Here is a 20,379-nt window from a genome sequence, read left to right as displayed (position 1 = left end):
TCACCTGCGGGTTGTCCCCGCTCAGGTTTGGAGGAGTCTCATCTCGCCGACGCCTTGGAACAGGACCGCGGCACCGCCCTCCGGTCCGGGCCTGGTGGCGGCAGGGCGCGTGTTAGTCGGCCGACGGCCTCGGCGTGTTTGACGCATCTGCAACCTAAGCAAAACCTGCGTTTCTTTACTGCGGTGAACTGCAGGTGCTTGAAGGAACATTCAGGTTAGGACTGCAAAGGAGGGGCCTGGCGGTGCCTGGTGCTCGGTTTTCCTGGCACTGCGGCCGCGTAGAGCTCCAGTTTGCTGTGTACGGCAAAAGTTCTTTGCACTCCCTAACTGAGTGACTTTGATCTTGTGTTCTGCAGCACTGTTTTGTATTCACTTCTTGATGCATTAATGAGAGAGAACTTTCTGGCTTTTCTGAGTTTGATTGTCTAATTTTTCAAGTCCCTTTCGTTTCAGTGGAAATGCATGCCTCCGACCGGTCCTTCAGGACCTCCCTCTTGCAGCTTAACCCCTGGTTGGCCGCTGAGCCTCACACAGCTGCTGCCTTGCTCCCTGCTGCACAATGGGCAGAGAATCAGGAGGGCAAAAGCACAGAAACTTGTGGCCTGAAATCAAGACAGTTTAATTAGCAAAGCAAAATAAGGAATTAGTTCACCACTTGCCATCAGCAGCAGGTGTCCAGCCATTTCCAGGAAAGCTGGGCTCTGTGCCTGTAGCAGTTACTAGGGAGGACAAACACAATTGCTCCAAATGTCCTCCTTTCTTCCTTTTCGCCACAGTTTTATGTGCTGAGTATGACTATATGTGGTCTGAAAATACGCTTTTGGATATTTTCTCTGGGGTGCCTTTTCACCACAGGAGTTACTTTTCAAGGCCCAGGATGGCATCCTGGGTGGTGGCATGGGGCACTGGATGTGTTTCCAGACATCCAGTAGTTGCCTCCACCATTGTGAGGACATGGTGCTTGCTTTGGTGGGTCTGTGGCAGGGGGATGTAGTCAGTCTCCTGGGCCTCTCCGTATTTATATTTGAGCCATTGTCCCACATACCACTGGGGTTTCATTGCAGCACGTGTCACGGTCATGGATGACCTCTGTGATAGTGGCCATGGTCAAATCCACCCCTCGGTCTCAAGCCCATCTCTATGTTGCATCTCCACCCTGACGGCCTGAGGTGTCTGTCATGGGCCCACCGAGCTATTAATAATTCACCCTTGTGCTGCCAGTCCAAATCTACCTGAGCCACTCAAATCTTGTCAGCCTGAGCCACCCACTGGTTGTTCTGATGTTCTGCTCTGGCCTGTCTCTTGGGTGCAGGGACATACACATGACGTGCTTTGACAACCAGGTTCCCTGCCTGAGCAGCAATATCTTACCATAATTCAGCAGCCCAGATAGGTTTACCTCTGTTCTGCTGGTTGCTTCTCTTCCACTGCTGTAACCAGCCCTACAAGGCATTTGCCACAATCTATAAGGCAGTGCAGAGATAGAGCACTGGCCACTTCTCTCTCTCAGCAGTACCTAAAGCCAGCTGGACGGCTTTCAGCTCTCCAGACTGACCTGACCTTGCCCTTCAGGAGCTGCAGGCCCTCGCCGTGTGGGACTCCACACAGCAGCCTTCCTCCACCTTTGTAGCCACACAATACGACAGGACCCACCAGTGAACACGGCGCATCGCTTCTCGTTCTCTGGCAGCTTGGTATGTGGTGGGGCCTCCTTGGCAAATGTCATCTGCTCTGGTGGCGCAATACGACAGGACCCACCAGTGAACACGGCGCATCGCTTCTCGTTCTCTGGCAGCTTGGTATGTGGTGGGGCCTCCTTGGCAAATGTCATCTGCTCTGGTGGCGTCCCAAAATCTTTGCCCTCTGGCCAGTTTGGGATCACCTACAGGATTCCTGGACAGCTGGGGTTCCCTGTTCTAGCCCGTTGTGTTACCAGGGCAACCCATTTACTCCATGTGGCATCGCATGGTGTGTGGAGGAGACCCTCCCTTTGAACATCCAGCCAAGCACCAGCAGGCGGGGTGCCAGGAGGAGCTGTGCTTCAGTGCCAACCACCTCTGAGGCAGCTCCAGCTCCTTGATATGCTGCCAGAATCTCTTTTTCAGTTGGAGTGTAGTTGGCCTGAGATCCTTTGTATCCACAACTCCAAAACCGCAGAGGTCATCCTCAGGTCTCCCCAGGTGCTCTCTGCCAGAGGCTCCAGGTAGGACCGTTCTTCCCGGCTGCGGTGTAGAGAATGTTTTTAGTATCTTGTCCTGCCTGGGCTGCCCCGAGAGCTACTGCGTGCCCAATCTCCCGTTTAATTTGTTCAAAGGCTCGCTGCTGCTCAGGGCCCCATTTGAAATCGTTCTTCTTCCAGGTCACTTGGTATAGAGGGCTCACAATCAGACTGTAGTCTGGGATGTGCATTCTCCAGGAACCCACAGCACCCAAGAGAGCCTGTGGTTCCTTTCTGCAGGTTGGCATGGACATGGTTGCTATCTTGTTGATCACATCCATTGGGATCTGACAATACCCATCTTTCCAACATATTCCCCAAAAACTAGATCTCTTGTGCCAGTGCCTTAACCTCTGCTTTATGGGAAAACGAGTGTTCAGGAGGATTTCAATTATTTTCATCCCTTTCTCAAAGAATTCTGCTGTGTCACACCCCACGATGATGTTGTCAATGCACTGTAGGTGTTCTGGAGCTCTACCCTTCTCCAGTGCAGTATGGATCAGGCCATGGCAGATGTCTGGGCTCTGTTCTGCAGCTGTGGCCGCACTCTGATTCTATAGGAGTGCAGAAAAACACGTTAGCAGTGTCAGTCATGGTGTGCCACTTTGCTGCCTTTGACTCCAGTTCCTACTGGAACCCCAGCACGTCTGGCACAGCAGCGCTCATCACTGGTGTCACTTCATTCAGGCCACAGTAGTCCACTGTCAGTCTCCATTCCCCACTAGGCATTCACACAGGCCCTATGAGGGCATTGAAGGGTGAGTAGCTGATCACCCACTGGCTCTCTAGCTGGTGAATCAGGTTCTGGATGGGGTTCAGGGAATCTTGGCTGGCTGCTGCAGGTGCACTGTTGTGGTAGTGGCTGGCAGCTCTACCTGCATCAACCACAGAAGGGTCCTCTGAGAGCCCGGACAAGGGGGGCAGCTGCTCAAGTTCCTCCAAGGCAGTGATACCAAAGGCCCAGAGGTACCCTCTGGGGTACTTGAAATCCCCTCTTCTGAAGTAGTGTGTGCCAAGGATGCACGGGTCCTCTGGGCCAGTCAGGGTGGGGTGTTTGTGCCACTCCTTCCCAGTCAGGCTCAGTTCAGCTCCCAGCACAGGGAGCTGCTGGGATCCCCTGTCACCTGGCAATAGAGATCAGTTCGGCCCCACTACAGCAGGATGGGGTCAGGGTGCACTGTGCACCAGTGTTGACCAGAGCCTTGAACTCCGTGGGTCTGAGGTGCTGGGCCATTGGATCCACACAGTCCAGTGAGCCCCACTGTCCCTCTCCTTCACCCGGCTGGAGGCAGGGCCCCTCTAATCCTGGTCGGAGTCGCTCATCTCTTGTAAAAATGATATATAGGTCCCTTCAAGAGGATCAGAAGTAAGATCAGCTCTTGTACTCTGTCTGGGGAGGTTTCCATTGGCATCTGGAGCAGTGTTTTTCTTGGATGACTCCCCTTTCACAGTTGCTTTCCCTTGCAGCTCATGTACTCGTGCAGCTAGAGTCAAAGTGGGCTTTCCATCCCACTTCCTCATGTCCTCTCCCTGGTCACTTAGGTAATACCACAAGGTACCATGTGAGATGTACTTCCCATATTATCTCTCTTGAGCAGGGGACTGTCTGCTTCCAATAACTGAGACACAGACCTGTACAGCTGCAGAGTAGGACAGGTCTTCTTCAATTTTCTGGACCTTCTGGGACAGTTCCTCCACAGACAAAATGCAGGCCTGTAGGAAGAGACTACCTTTGTATTGCTGGAGCTGGCCAGCCAGTTCATCCACCGTTTGTCCCTGGCCATTCCTCCAGGACACTCCCACCAAGGAGCTGGCATATGGTGGTGGTGCCCCTCGCAGGAACTTCCTCCACATGGGTGGTGTGCGTAGGACTTCACCTGGATCTCTGGGGGACTGCTCGTCATTCTGGTCATTGTAAATCATCCCCAGCACAGCCAATTCCCTCAGGTACTGGACACCTCTCTCCATGGTGGTCCACTTAGCTGAGTGACATGTGACATCTTCCTTGAGGGAGTAACTCTCCTTTACACCTGAGAGGAGTTGCCCCCAAAGGCTGAGGGCTTGTGTCTGTTTCCCAACTGCCTTGTCAATGCCCCCTTCTCTGGACAGGGATCCCAGTTGCTTGGCCTCCCTCCCTTCTAGATTCGTGCTGCCAGCCCCATTGTTCCAGCATCAGAGCAGCCAGGTGACAATCTCACCAGGCAGATGGCTGAAATCCTTTAAGATATTCTTGGAAAAGAATTGTATCCCCCTAAATAAAGTTGGCACACAGGTAGTAAGGAGAAGATAAGTGATGAATTACTTTCCCCCGTTTCTTGCTGTATGAAAACCAAAGGGTGTTGAAGGGAACTTGTGAAGATCTCATTCAGAACACACAGACAGGCACCATGTAGTGAGGCTGTTGAACACCTTGCTGAGGGGTGTTCTGTGTACTAAAGATGCATATGAACTTACAGGTTATGAACTCACAACTTGATTAATCTATTTAGCAGAGACTGTTAAATGCAATAACATCACCTGTAGCATTTGCTTGAGTCGCAGACAAAGAGTAGCTAGAGGGATTTGGGAAAGTTTTCTTGTATGTTTATGGTTTTCCTATATTCCTGCAAAAGCTTTTGCTTCTGACTGTTTCTGAAGATGGCTAAGTGAGTGGTGGGTGTGGTTGTCCTTAAGGGCAGAAGCAAGGCATAGTTACAATGTAGAATTAAAACCCCTCAGTTATAACTGCTGCAGTCCTACTGTGAGCAACAGCCAAGGAGATCAACACTGGAGGAGTCTGCAGATTCTGGAGGGTCATAATGGTTGGCAATTTTACTTGCACTTTAAAAATGACTCTGTGGAAGGAATGGAAAAAATACTTAAATAAGAAAGCTCTCCAGAGAAGCTGAAAGTTGCTGCCTCTAAGTGGCTACATTTGATGTATTGAGTGTAGGCAGTAGAATAACAGCAGCCAGTTTGACTGCTAAATTTTATTATTTTTTTATTTCACAGTTTACGTGCATACTTGCAAACGTGTAAGAGGAATGTTCAGATTGATTGTAACAAAACCTATCAAACTACTTGTTGTATATAACTTTACTAAAATGTTTTTAACATGCCGTCTCTGTTATGTGGCTTATTTTTTGCGAAGCTTTACTGGGCTATGATGTTTGATTTTCTCAGCTGAAAGTGGAGAGCCTTCCAAAGACAGGTTTGGGGAAGGAGCGTGTGAGTTTAGGGTTATTGGCCAACTAGCTTGTAACAGTAAACTTAATTAATAGTAAACAATATTAGAGAATTTTTTAATATTAGAAAATAATACACTAGTTCTTATAGCTGATTAGTTTCTGAGGAAGTACCAGCTACAGGTTGGTTCTAGTAGATAACTGTGGTTTTGTGTATTACTATGTTTATACTGATTGGTGCATAAACATACCTTGCATGTAAGAGTTACAAACCTGTCAAGTATTTCAGAATACTCTGTTAAAAATTTTCCAGTGATGAGAAGGCAGATAGCCCAAACGATGCCGAAGAAGCTGCTAAACCTGCAGATGTGCCCACACAGAGAAGAAAACGGATCTCCACCACGCCTAATCTTGTCAAACCCAGAGCTGGACCTTCATCTTCTCAGCATTCTGCATCAAAACCGCAGAGGAGAGCATCACAGACTCCTGATGGCTCAGCTTCACTTCAGGATTCCTCTCCATCAGAAAAGAGTAATGTTGAAAGCCCTTTAAAATCTCCCATGCTGCCCGAAAAGAAAACACCTGTGCCACAAGTGCCACAGTTTTCCCCACTAAAAAAATCATTGAACAAAGAGCAGACTGTAGCTGTAAGTGCTCAAAAAAATGATGATAGCTTGCAGAAGAACGTACCGTCTCCACTCAAGGAGAGACCAACACAGGAAAGATCAGGAACACAGGAGGAAAAACTACCTACGAAACCTGCTTCCGTAAAGGAGAACCGAATGTGCTCTGACCGTGAGAGGATCCTCAAAGCTCGGAAGTTAAGGGAAATGCTTAAAGAAGAGCTGAAGAAAGAGCAGATGGTAAGCCTCTGTGTTGAGCAGTGCTGGTCTGCGAAGGGCAAAGACAAATGATTCACCTGACATTTATTATCTCTTTGCAGTAGTGTTCTTTGGTGGTCATCAGCTGCCTACTGCTGGTAGTTTGTGACATCTCGTAACTCCGTGAGGGTTTAGCCTGTTCATAAGCAGTAGCAGCACTGTCTTCCCTCATAATATGGATTGCATGACAAAATGTGTCTCTTTTGGTTAGAACCATAAGCCTATTCGACATGAGAATGGCAACGTGCTGATTTCAAAAATTTCATAGTCGATAATGTAATGGGGAAGTGTTCTGTAATAAGCTTCGGAATTGGGGTTCCTCATATCTTTTCACCTTGATTGTTGGCAGTTCTGTAATTTTGAATAACTTTTACTTATGCCAAGTACTGAATTTCTCTGAGGTGGGAAATCACTTAAGGGTCTGTGGTATCCTCTGATAAAGAGGTAAGATAAGTGTAAGATAAACCTGTTTCATTTGCCAGGGGAAACAACAAAATTCCCTCAATGGGGTGCTTTGTAAACAAAGAAAAATACAAATTTGTGAAACAAAAGTATCTTCAGGGTGAAATTCACGTTTGTTTTTTTTCTTTTCATGTGGAAACAGTTGAAACACAGGCCTCCAATAATTGAAGGACGTTCTCCACCAGATCGTTCTAAAATGACCATGAGAGACTTGATATACTACCTGCCAGAAAACAATCCTATGAAGTAAGTGTGACACTTTCTCTCCTTAAGTTAAATGATTTTTCTTTCTTCACGAATTTGATAATTGTGAAAAGGAGAATTCTTAAATCTGGAATATCAGCACAGATGCAGTATTGTTGTCTAGAAGCTTTTGTTACCACTACATTTTCCTATCTACTTTTCCTATATTCCTATCAATCTTTATACAGGAAAGCAAGTGGAGTTTAGTGTACTTGTTAATACAAAAAGTTTGAACCTGTCCCCACTGCTGTTTTATCTCTGTCCAATGCAGAATAATAGAAAATACGTGGGTGTTTTGTTTTTTTTTTTACTGTCTGATGTTAAATTTTTAGTTGCAGCTGGCTGGGATGTTATGAATGCCTGCCAAATCTGGTGGGACTACAGGAAGCTAAGCATTTCTTCTTCCTAGGTGCTGAAGTGCAAAACACACTGCAAGACCCATGAGGTCTCTTCATTCCAGCTGGATGGATATAGCTGCTACTGTTGCCTTTCCAGGTTTCACCAGTAGCAAGGCTGAAGGAGCGCCTCAGAGGTGCCCACATAGAGGGAGCAGGGGCACAGCTGGCTGCACAGGCTGCCACAGACAGAGCAGGGTCTTCTCCCTGCAGCTACCAAAACCCATCTCATAAACATAAGTACAGCTCTCCAAGTCCTATTCTTCATCTCAGCAGCAGATGAGTTTTCTGTGACTGTCATCAGTTGCTAGTTAAACAAAATGCACAAGCGCACAAACTTTTTTGCTTCCTGTGTTTTATTTTACACTGCATAGCCCTTAAGCAGGTAATGAACCAGGCACTCTCACAGTCCCTGTACCCTTATTATTTCCAAGGGGATTATTGCTTGAAATATCTTTTTTTTTTTTTTGACCTTGGTTATGCAGAATATAAAGGGCAAAATTCATTAGGCAGTGGTGGTTGTTCAGTTCGTCTCAAGTCTAATGGGGTACAAAGAACTGAAAAAGAAGCCTAGCATTTCTTTGTCCATTGTCTGCTAAAGGCAGGTTTTGTGGACTGGAGCAGAATGGTATCTGTACAGGTGCTCATCTCTAGCTTTTTCTAAAATTCTAGGTCTTCATTGGCAGAAGAAAAGAGAACAGAAAAAAATTCAGCACTGAGTCAAATGAAAGAGTAAGTCTTCATGAGGGAAGTACTTAACAGTAAAGTTTTGTTTTTGTTTTTTTTTTTTAAAAAAACTAATTTCTGTGTTAATTCTAACAGCATAGGTCTATTGGGGTTTTTTTTAACTGTTTCAGTATTAAAGCACTTATTTATAATTGTAATTTGGGAGGGGAGCATGGTTAAAGAGCATTTTGGTTTTAATATTATGTTTTGGGATTTGTCCATTTTATGATAGAATGAAATGCAAATTCCTGAGTTTATGAATTGACTAACTTGCGGGTGGGTTGCATTGCTGAGTAGTTCATTAAATTGTTGAATTTCTGGCATACAGAGGAGCAGCAATTCAAAACACTAACAAAACTAGTATTTTTGCTTGGTGTCTCAAAATTGTAGACAGGAAGAGAGAAGAACTCCTGATCATGAAGAAGATGATGAAGAGGAAGAAGCAGAGAATGGGGAGGAGAGTCAGGATGCTCCACTTCTAGTTCCTCGTGTGAAAGTAGCAGAAGATGGTTCAATTATTCTGGATGAAGAAAGGTAATAATCTCTGTGCCTGACTCACAGACAATATATACTACATTGCAGCTTAGTTTGTGACTAGAGAACGTTACTCTGGAGATGGGAAAACATCAGTATATTTATGTGTTGAAGGCTGAGCTATCCTAACTTTTTTTTAATATGTGGCAAATTACAAGCAGCAGTGTTCTGCATCTCAGTATTGGCAAATCTTCTCTATAACGTTTTTGAAGAAGAAAATAGAGAGGAAGATGTGTTATTTTAGTACAGTGAGTGAGTACTGAATATTTGTCAAACTTCCAAATGTCTTCTATTTGGTTAACCTCTGTGTTTCTCACAGTTGCATGTGTCTGCTTACTCTTATTCAGTTGTCTTCTGCTGACCACTTTCCTGACATAGAAGGCTAGTATCATTAATGGGCAAGCCAGTAACATAGTATCATAAAGGGAAAAGCCAGTAACCAAAGTCCTTCCTCTGTTCTTAAATCATACACCAGAGATCCAAGGTGGCCCACCACTGGAGGAAGGAGTAAGTTAACACACTCACTTGCAGCATATAGTGTGAAGGAGGGAGCAAGCTGACTCTGGAACCATGCTGTGGTAGATGGAACCAGCCAGAAAAGGAGTCAAATTATGTGGTAGCTCCCCAGAAACAGATGCATCATCTTGCCCTGGTATCCGTGGAGCTCCACTTGCTATGAAGAGTCAGGGAGCCCTTTTGATAACCAGAATCTGCACACAGCACATGCCCTGTGTAGGCAGACTTCCCAACTGCACTGCAAGCAGGGTCAGCTCTTATAGAGGTGGCTTCTTGCCCCACCTCCAAGTTAATGTAGAAGGTGGGGGCACCTGGTGGTGACCTCCTAACCTGTTCCCACCCAAGACTGCCCAGGCCCTGGGGGAAAATCAGTTAGGAGGGTCTTTCTTGCCTGGTTGTGGACATCATCCATATGCCAGCCCTTTCTCAGGGCTGGGGGTTTAACCCCAGCACTTCATTCAGTCCTTTGGCACATGGATGAGCCACAGCCCTCACACTACCACCAGCTGCAAATCCATCACTCTCCACCTTGCATTCCCAGGACGCAGGGATCCTCTGGCTTGGCTGAGGTCCACAGCTGGTGATTCACTCGTCACAGTTCCCCATCCATGTCAGACCCAGCCTCGCAGTTTGGATCCCCATCCCACTGCTCTCCTGGGGACGTGCTGCCCACCCATGTACACCAAGTCAGTCAGCACGCGTCCTCGTCACGCGGGTGCTCCTGATACTGCTGTCACCGTCATATCTCCATAGCAAGGAGGCATAATGTCCATCACTACACAGATACTGAGATCCTTCACACTTTGTGCTCGCACTCTCAGCAGCTCCACACTGGGTCTGTAAAGTAAGGGTCTACACCTTGTGGTCATTCTCGCAAGTAACGCTTATTTGCGAGGACATGTTCATGTTTTTGTTGCCCAGGCTTCATGATGAAGATGGTATTAGCCTTCCCTACAGCTATTGCTTCAGCTGGCTCAGGAGGACCCATAATTTTCTTCCATTAGTAAAATTGGTGCATCCAAACCCGTTATCCCCACATACGGTGGTAATTTGGGGTGGTTCCCCCCTCCTCACTGTTCTTTCTAAAACTGACAATATCAATAACTGTGCTATTCTATAATGGGGTTGAACAACCAAGTCTTGCTTACCATTATTTAACAAGTTTACCTTAATTTCTTCTTGATAGTCTTCATCAATCACTCCTCCCATCACATGAACACCCTTAAGAGCTAAGCTTGAGCAAGCATCTCTCAGACCAAAGTGTCCTGAGGGAATTTGGATGCCTATCCTGGTGTTAATAACTCTTATCTGATTTCGACTTACTTTTATCAATTCTAATGCATAAAGGTCTAGCCCAGCAGCGTCTGGAGTGGCCCAGTAAGGGGCCATTGCACCCAGGACAATTTCCCAGTAAGTCAAAGTTTCACTCACTGTTAGAAGCTATGTCTGCAAATTGGGCATAGTCATGAGCATCAAGGGAGTCTCCATCTCCTGAATGGGTCTGTTGTTGAGAGGACATAGCACATCTGTGAGTTGAGTTCTCCACCTGGACTGGTTTCCATCTCCTAGCTTCCTTCAGGGTTCTTTTAATAGGCCATTCATCTGTTCAATCAGTCATCCTTGGTCCTGGGGTAAAGGTCCAATGTAGTCCATGTGCTGGATTTGTCCTGGCAATTTCCCAAATTCTCCTTTAGTTGTGATGTTGCATTATTTCATGAAGTTCTTTCCCAGGATACAGGTCAGAATACAGCCTCCAATCATCCTTCTCCCCCAGAACAGCTGATTCATCCACAGGGAGCTTTCTGTGGGCAAATGTGGAGTCCTGTTGAGTTTCCAGAGGAGGTGCCAAAGGTTTAACTGTTTCTGAGATGTTCACCTTATACCTCTGCACTTTTCTGCTGGGTTTATGTAACCCTCTCTGCATGTATAATCTCCACAGTTCCTGGGGTTCTGCACCATCAGTTTTGCTGCAAAATACTCCATCCTTTAACAAAGCTGCAAACACCTCCCCTCGAGAGGTTCTGTGTTGGCTGGTCCAGTGGCGTCAGGTTTCTCAGTGTCCATTCTCCTGGGGGGGCCCACTGACGTTGGGTACTTTGATTTCTTTCAGTTTCTTGGGGGGCCCCATTCTCCAAGATCCCGCAGTTGCTGTACTTTATCAACTTTTATCATCTACTTCTCTGATGGACTTCCCTGTCTTGTTAAAAGTGTCATCATTATATGCTTATAGGCTGGTGGAACCGTTCTAATAATGGTATTTCTCATAGAAACAGTGAATGCAAATTGCATTAAGGCATCAGCTCGGCCAGCAAAGATGGCCACTTTCTTCCCTTTTTCTTTCATGTGTTGAGTTCCATTTCACGGAGCATCCCATGGTCAGTCCAGTCCTGGCCAGGCATTCTCCATCAGGTATTTATTTCTACATCCCACAGTGCCCACGGCCAACAAATTGGTCACTTGATTGTTGTTCCAATTGCACAAAGGAATCAGAACTCAGTATGACAAATTTCTTGGAGTCTGGCTCATCAAGAGTAAGCCCTGATGCTCCCTGGTCACACAGATGAACCGTCCACAAGAGCAGGGGTTCTGGCTGTCGTTGAAATCACTCAGTGATGTCATTTACCTCTTGTTGTGTTTAATCTTGTAAAATGCATCTTTTCTCAGCTGCTGTCTGTTGTCATCAAATTCTGCCCTTCGCCTATACACTGGTCTTACATTACAAGACTCACTTGAGGAGGCATCCTCATCAGAATCAGGAGGGTCTTTCTTGCCTGGTTGTGGACATCATTCACTTGGCAACCCTTATTCAGGGCTGGGGGTTTAACCCCAGCACTTCAAGTTGTTGGCATGATTTGCTCCAGCTTTGCATCTTGCACCTTCGCCGCTTTATTCATCTGTCAGTGTTTTCAGTAACCTTGCTTAGAATATGGGTTTCTTAAGTGTTAGTTTATCAAATTACTGAGTTCCCCAAATATTTCATTAGCCTGACACTTAGGCTAAGGTGTAAGGATAGAGCAGTCCTGGTAAAAGAACTTTAAAGTATTCTAAAAGGGTATGGAGAGGCTTATGTGGGTTTGCAAAACAACGTTCTTGAATGTTAAAAATACAATCTTTTTATTATCTTAAGATATTTAATTATGTCTGTCTGTACATATCTTATTAAAAGGGAAAAGCAAATTTACTTGCCCAGGCTGAATAGAACAATCATTTCCTGCTGCATTCTCTCATTATTAAACTTGAATTCTCCTGCCACAAGTCAGGGTTGGCACTGTGTAATCTGAATAACTGGCTTATATGCTATTTGTCTTGTTAGCAGTGTTTCCAGATAAGTCTCTTCATGTGTTTGCTTTTCCAGTTTAACTGTAGAAGTTCTAAGAACAAAAGGTCCATGTGTTGTAGAAGAAAATGATCCCATCTTTGAGCGTGGCTCCACAACTACGTATTCCAGCTTCAGGAAAAGCTTTTACACAAAGCCATGGTCAAATAAAGGTGAGTATATTTCTTGTTTCAAGTTTTGAGTCCTCAGAAAAATCTTTTATTTTTTCACCTATGCTTTGTACTCAACAAGTTATATTTTCAGAGGAGTAAATGTATTGTGGGGTATAATCTTAAACCTCCAAACTCTTACACTAAGCAGAGCTTTGATGTTTACTGTGAAAATAGTAATGTTTAATTTACTGTGAAAATAGTCATGTTTCAAAAACTGCAGTGCTACCTGTGAATTTCTTCTGTCATGAATGTTTAGGTGCTGTGGAAATGCTCGTCTGCTTTACCAGAAAGTAGTTCTGGATTCTGGTCTCTGGTACATATGTGGCAGTTGGCAAATTTTTAACGGTTTATTTACTTGGTTCTTCCAGCATGGGCAGGAATAAAATATATAAGCCAACTCTGTGTGGGCTGATTTCATGGACACATGTGTTTTTCTGAGTGGATATTTTTTTTTAATTGTGTCTGCTGTTAATTCATTATTATTTTTAGGCTGACAACACTGGGCAAGACTTTTTATAATTGGAAATGTTTTTATACAACTATACACGGAAAATTTAGCTTCAGATTTCACTGCTGCTTTTGAAATGCATGCTTTTGCTTTCATCAATAATGGAGATGGTATTTTTACATATGTCTTGTTCTGATTTTTTTTTGTAGTTGTGATCAGAATAAAAATGAACATTGACAATTTGGAGTTGCTTAGCTTTGATTTACTAGCTTTGCTAAATGTATTATTTCTGCAGTTTTATAGTAGATTAGACAGTTATTCTAGCAGTAGTTTATTTAGCAGATGTTATTAGAGGTACTTAGGTAATAGACAGTCCAGCTCAGCTGAACTTGCAGCCACAGTAAGTAACCTTAAAGTTATCAGTCTTGTTGCATTAAGTTTGAAAGGTGCTTTTATTTTAGATAGCAAGACAGATGGCAAACTAAATACGTAAGTGTTTGTATCTTTTCTTCCCCTGCAGAGACAGACATGTTCTTTTTAGCTATCAGCATGGTAGGAACAGATTTCTCCTTGATTGGACGGCTGTTTCCTCACAGAGCTAGAGCAGAAATTAAGGTAAAAGTTGAAGCATGCAATAAAATATCCATTTTCACTTTTCTGTCTCTCAGTCGCTGTGCCTATGCTTCTTCTGTTAGTACTGATCATTTTAATGCTGATTGGCTCTGTAGCAATGCTTTTTTAATACCTATTTCTCAAATGTAGTAAGTATCTGAGAAATTAGTATGGATTGAATTCAAATCAACTTTTCTATTAAGACTAGCATAATTAGGCACAGTTTGTCTCAATTGATTTTAACTGAAGAATGCTGATAAGCATAAGGGGATGTTTGGTGAGGGTCTTTTGTGGTGCCTCTCTCGTGGTATCCTGATGGGAAAATCTTTGATATTTCAAGCTCTGGTGGGATTGAAAGTACAGAAAAAGAGGTTGAAAATAATAAAATAGGACTGGTGGTAGCTGTTGGTGCCTGTGTGAACCAACACAGGCAGGAGGCAGAAAAACCACAGCAGCACTCGAGGAGACACACAAGTGGGGACAGAGGCATAGGGGAGCTCAGTCCTTGCCAGAGAGTGAAAAAAAAACATTTGACCTGCTGCTTTTGGCAGTGTACTGGGGATTTTTGCAGATGTAGTTTTCCACTGTGCTTTCATCTTTCTCACAGCAGGGCAGGAACCCCAGGCATGTCTGGTAAGGTGCCCCCAAGTCCTTCACAGGCCTGTGTTATCTAAACAAAGATGTTCTGCTTGTCAAGCACACAAGACTAAACAATGATTAGTGTGATAGATGCTTTTTTTGACACACCAGCTCCAAGTCACTTGATCGTGTTTACACTCCTCCTTGCAGTCTTCCATTATCTTCCCACAATGACAGATTTTATATTTAAAAATTAATTACAAACTTGTGTTCTCTGAGTGTGCTTTTAAGTTTGTAGCAACTTTAATTGGTAGAAAATTTTTTTGCATTGAAGAATGCTATCTTGAGCTGCCACTTTGTACAATATATTGTTGCATTTCTTGTTTACTGAAAAAGGCAAATGTACCTTTGCTTTTAGAACAAGTTCAAACGAGAAGAAAAAGCTAATGGATGGAGGATAGACAAAGCTTTCAGTAAGTAAAGTAAAGGTACTCTACCCTGCAATGAGTTATTAAATGGTAGTCATTTTTTTTCATGGTAATATTTGTGCTTTGCTTTGTTTGAATTAATTACAAGAAAAAGGTTGCTCATGGCTGAGCTCAGAAGCTGAGGAATCTTAGGTTTTTTATAATAAACATAGCTGACAATAAAGATCTTTAGGTTTAATTTCTGACTTTTCTGTATGTCTGATAAATAAGGTTAATATAAACTTTTCTATATATTTTCAGTTGAAGGTTATTCTGATTCATGGGAATGTCTGGAGCACGTAATTAGTGTGAACTACTTTGAGAGTACTTAAAAAGCTTTGTGTATTATTTGAATGAGCTACATAAGTCATAGAGCAGCCTGTCAGTACATTCTTTGATGCTATGGTAAAATTTGTGTGTTTGTCATAATCTTAAATTCTCTGAACTACTAAGTACTGTAACTTCTTCACTATTTGTTTTTTAAAACCAAGCTACCATAATCCATACATATGTCAGTTAGTCCCTGCTCAAGTGATACAGGAAGTATTTTCAAAAAGAATTATGTTTAAATTTATATAACCTTTGCTTTTCATATCATGTCATGTACCACAAACTTGGAAAAATTATCAGCTTAGAAATATTTTACATTCCTTTGCTTTATTCTGATAGAAGAAAAGCGGCCTTTTGATTTTGAATTCTTTGCCCAGCTGCTTGAGAAGGTCTTAGCAGATGAGGAAAAGAGGAAGCAAAAAACTGCTAAAAGCCATAAGCCAAAGGAAAAGAAGCCACCAAGGCCTCGAAAGAAGCCAAAAGGTAATTCAAAGAGTGCTTGAGATAGCATTACAGAACAGTGATCAGTAATGTGTTGCTAGCAGAGGAAAAATCATGCAGGGAATCTTTTTTTACTTGTTCTGGACAGGGCAAGCTGATCCTGGCTTCACAGCATAATTTTTTCAGATGTAGTTTACTGATGTGTGGGGTGCTAATAGTGGGTAGCAGCTGGTTTCCTGAGGTGCATTTTTTCTGAGCAGGGATGTGAGACCACACTGAGATCTGTTGATCTCGGTGAAGCACTGTTTGAAGCACTGATATTCTGAACAGGATTTTCTAATTACAGAGTTGATGAGTGTCTCCATGAGTTGCTAATGAATTCACTTTTAGAAACCTTGAGCCAAAAATGTATTTCTGGCAAGCTCTTCTGCAACTTTTAATTTTTACTTCCATTTAAAACCCTCTTCTTCAAAGGATTGTTTCTGCTTTAATTATAATTTGACTCCCTAAGTCTGATGGGTGTGATTCTTCTTGAGTCTTGTAAAAGTTGTTTTGGTTTTATGGATCTGTTCAAACTCAAGGATAAAGATTATGTTTAATTACTATTTATCACTGTATAGTGTCTTCTTAACTCAGTACCTGTGAAAGCACCTTCCATAGGTGTGCTTAAATTCAAAACAGTTATACTGGCACCGTTTCATAAATTCCTTGCTAATCATGTGGCATTTGTTTGTTTGTTCCACAAGGACCCATTTTCTTATAAGTGGTATTGTGGAACAAATAAGTGAACAACCTTTTTAAAAGGGATACTAACTAGGAAGCAACATTGCTGTTTAATTCTTAAAACTGACATGGTTCCTGCTTTTCTATAGCCTTGATTTTAAATTTGATTAAGTAATGTGTCCCACCTATTAGGACTTAAAGCCACATACAGAAATTCTGTTCATGGACTGTAATAGTAGATCAGAGATACTTTATGTGTAAAGCAAAATGAGTATGCTTTTCTACTTCTCTTGCATTTTGGATTTCTTAATTACAAGGGAACAAGTTTGTATTAGAATAATATTTGATTATAGAATAATACAATAAAGTTGTATTAGGATAATAAAAAGGGCAGGGAAAGGTTCTTGTTGGTTGAGCTGCATTCATACAGAATCAAGATCAAATGTTCCGAAAAAGGGAGTGAGGAGAACACTAGAAACTCATTAAACCCAGAAAAGAACTTGTGAATTATTAGCTAGATAATAATTCAGTTTTCTTATGTAAATAGGAATGATTAACTACAATACATTTATTGACAATAATTACTTTTTCATGGCATACTTTCTGCAACTATCATCACTTCTTTCTGCAGAAATAGGATAACTTTTTTCTGGAATAGCAATGCCTGTTTTTCCTGGATCCTAAAGAGACTGTGTAGCCTGCCAACAGATATAGGAACAAAACCATTTATTAAATTGGCTGTACACCCTATATTGACTGTACCCTGGTGAAGTGTTGTCCCATATGCAGAATGTGTTCTCTGTGTAGTGTTGAAGTTTATGTATGCTGAAGCGTTTTTGACTTAAGAGTCAGTGACTGACAGCTTTTATTTCTGGCAGTGTATTGACAGTGATGTACAGATTCACATGATCCTGCTAGTAGCAATATCTTTGCAATTTATAGCTCCTGATATTCTCCACCAGTCTGTTAACCAGGAACTGTATTGTCTCAATAGCAAAAGTTACCAACACAGAAGCTGCTAATGATCAAGGTGATCTTCAGGAAGCCAGAATTTCTGATGCAGAAACAGAAGCAGATGCAGTGACAGCTGAGAAAGAAAATGAGGAATCTTTGGGCATTTCTGAACAGGTGGAAGAACAGGTTGCATTAGAGTCAGTGTCAGCAAAAAAGAAGAAAAAGAAGAAGAGAAAAGATGACCCTGAGCAGGAAGTGGAGAATCTTCAAGAAGAAATGGATGTACCTTCCAAAATTGCCAAAGAAGGGAAATCTTCTAAGAAAAGTAAGAAGCAAAATCGCTCACTTTCAAATGTTCAAATATAAACTTTTTATATAAAGACATTGCAACATGACAAATGAGAACTTGTGGTTTTATTAGATCACTGATCTGCCTTGGGAGGTTGCAGAACAGTGCCTTTAAAAATCAGCTTTCATACTAAACCTAAATATTATATTTTAGCTGAGAATGGTTTGCTTAAATCTTAATACTTAGGCATTTTCTACTGGGATATTTTTGTCTTAAATTAACTCTTGCTTCACTGTAACGAGGATTTGAGAATGGGAATTCTAAGATGTTGCCCAGAATGTCTAAACTGATGTAATTTTTATTGAGTAGCAGAAAAAAAAGTGGTATGCAATGCCAGCAATGATGATCATACTGCCTGTGGAGAAGAGCTGGGTAGTGTCACTGAAGGAAAGCAGGATGAGACTGCTGTTACAGAGAAAGAGAGACCAGAGTCCTGTTTACCAGTGGATGATGTGCTGGAGAGAGAAAGTGATGTCAATTTATGCAGGTAATGTTTACAGTGGAAAGCTTAGGCACAATAAAAAGTTTAAAGTTTTAACTTTCCCTAAAGCTTTTATGCTTTAATACCTCATTGGAAGCATGTAAAGGACCAATATTTGTCTTTGAACTCAACATAGATTGTTACAGACCAGTGGGGGAAAAAAAGCTTCTGCAGTGTCTGTTAGTGAAGTCTAACTTTTAAAAAAAAAAGTTTTTTAAAAAAATATCTAGTCTAGAATATTCAGATGGGATATTTCTATCTTCTTGTAATAGCAGAAGTACAAAAGCTGTTTTAAAGCTCATATCCTGCAAATACCACTAAAACTCTCCAGATTCTCTAAAACTCATGTAGTTATTTAATGTTAGCATTGCTTAATTTTTCTGTGTTACTTATCCATAAACAATAGTAGTCCTTTTTTTAAAATCTTGTAACATAATATTTTTGTGATTTTATTTTATTGATTTCAGCTTTGAAGATAGCAATGATGTTATATTAGAAATGGAATCTGCTAAACTGAGAACCACGGATATTAGAGATGATACATCACGAGAAAGTCACATTTCAGAGTTACCAGTTTCAAAGATTAGAAGTAAAGAAGGACAGTGTGAAGAAACTAAAGAAACAAAGGTATTTTTATTTTTTATGTAAGTCTTACTTGTTAAGATCTTCCTCTTTACCATAAAAAGTGCTTTCATGTTTGCTAATCTAAGCCACTTTTTGGCTGTTTTTGTGGTGCTTTACCACTAGGTAAAAAGGCAACAAGCCTAACAACATCAACAAAATTTAACTACTATCAATTTGGCTGTCTTGAGGGGGTTGTCTGTTATACTAAATTTATTCAGGGAGTATACTGTGTGTTCCTGGATTATCTTATAAACATAACAGCTAAAGGTTGTATTTGAACATGAACCAGTACAATATCAACAGTAAAACCTTGAAGTGAGATTTTGCTGTTGTAACACCTACTGGCGTGACATTGGAGACTGATAGGAGCATTGGGTGGTTTGTGCTGCTTCAGAAAGGAAACCTGAAGAAACTCTTGTGCTTTAGTACTGGGTGCCACGAGATGCTTTCAGGAAAGATGTAAGAAACCAGACCAGAATTGAATGTTCGTTCTTCAGGTATGTTCTAATCGGGTCCAGCGGTTAGAAACTTGTTGAGATTGCATCTGGCTTCTTTTGAAGCCCTTGATGTGCCTCTTACTGCTTTTTACTCCTGCTTTTTAGCATCTACCTATACCTTTGTGATGAATTACATGCTGCAGCTGAGAGTTCATTCCTTTAATTATTCACTTAACAAAAAAGGTGTGTTCTTTGGATTGTTTTAAGCCTGATGCCTGGTAGCTTAAGATGCACTGTACTTCCACTGTTACCTTCCTGATCATCTTCTCCAAGCTATTCTTATTTATAATGCCACTTTTTTAACTCTTCAACAATACTGTTTTCAAGCTGAAGGGTCCTAATCTTAGTTTTTTTCTTGTATAGAGGAAGCTGTGTTTCTCTGATCCACCTTCTATCTTTGTGTACTTCTCATTTTTGGAATGTAATACCATACTGTTCAAAGACTTGTGCTGAGGGGGAATGAATTACTTTCTCTTGGGCTTTCTAATACAAAGAATGATCTTATGGCTGAGGTTTGTGGTGCAAGATTAGGAAATTGTGAGGGTTTCCCTAATGTGACAGGCTAATAATTTGTTCTTTGACCTTTATTTTGGATTCTGTTGCCTAAAATAATATCTTCATCTTAATGGAAAGTCAGCTACTTAGAATCCTCACAAGTGTAATTTCTTTTGCCTTGCTGTGGTTAATTTGCTTTGAAAGTATATGAACATAATCACTGACCTAAAAGTAGAGATACTCAGTCAACCAGTGATGGGAAATAGAATTCTATTAATGCTATTAAAGAGTTAAATTTAGAAATGTTTTTATGCAGTAGGCTTTTACCTTAGTTCACTAAATAGATTTTATAAAACATTTTCTATAGTTGTGATTAGTTTGCCATGTTGTCAAGGGATTTTTTTTTTTTGTTTTCAGAGTCATGATCAGTGCTCTCTAGGAAAAGTATTTAAATACTAGACGTTGAAAGTAATGATAGCTGGTAGTGCCTGTGGTGATTCAGCTCCAGGTGGGAGCCAGAACCCACGTGGATTCTCACACACTCCCTAACGCAACACGTGAGGGAGAAGAGGGAGAAAAACACAAACCCCCATGGGCTGACATAAGGAGAATCTAATACAACGGAGAAGGAACAGTAAACAATGACAGCAATATATGCAACAGTGTGTAATTATATATACAGTAAATATATATAATTTATATATAAATATACAGTGTATATTTCAGTTGGGCCAAGAGGAACCTAATGAGG

General features: G+C 42.0%; 1 protein-coding gene across 1 annotated transcript; it reads left to right on the top strand.

Moving 5' to 3' along the window:
• Positions 1-4,605: 4,605 nt before the first annotated feature.
• Positions 4,606-18,639, top strand: BDP1 (B double prime 1, subunit of RNA polymerase III transcription initiation factor IIIB; the record flags this gene model as incomplete). The annotated part of the gene is made up of 12 exons (XM_008944881.1): positions 4,606-4,610; positions 5,696-6,240; positions 6,860-6,971; positions 8,036-8,095; positions 8,480-8,623; positions 12,495-12,628; positions 13,597-13,691; positions 14,686-14,740; positions 15,404-15,547; positions 17,379-17,507; positions 17,841-18,018; positions 18,480-18,639. Coding segments are annotated over exons 1-12 (1,761 nt in total), but the record flags the coding sequence as incomplete, so codon positions are not given.
• Between the last annotated feature and the right edge of the window lie 1,740 nt (positions 18,640-20,379).

Source organism: Merops nubicus, unplaced genomic scaffold (genome assembly GCF_000691845.1).
Source record: "Merops nubicus isolate BGI_N331 unplaced genomic scaffold, ASM69184v1 scaffold4480, whole genome shotgun sequence".
Taxonomy (NCBI): domain Eukaryota; kingdom Metazoa; phylum Chordata; class Aves; order Coraciiformes; family Meropidae; genus Merops; species Merops nubicus.
The sequence above is the reverse complement of the archived record's forward strand: the minus strand, read 5'-3'. Positions and strand labels throughout refer to the sequence as shown.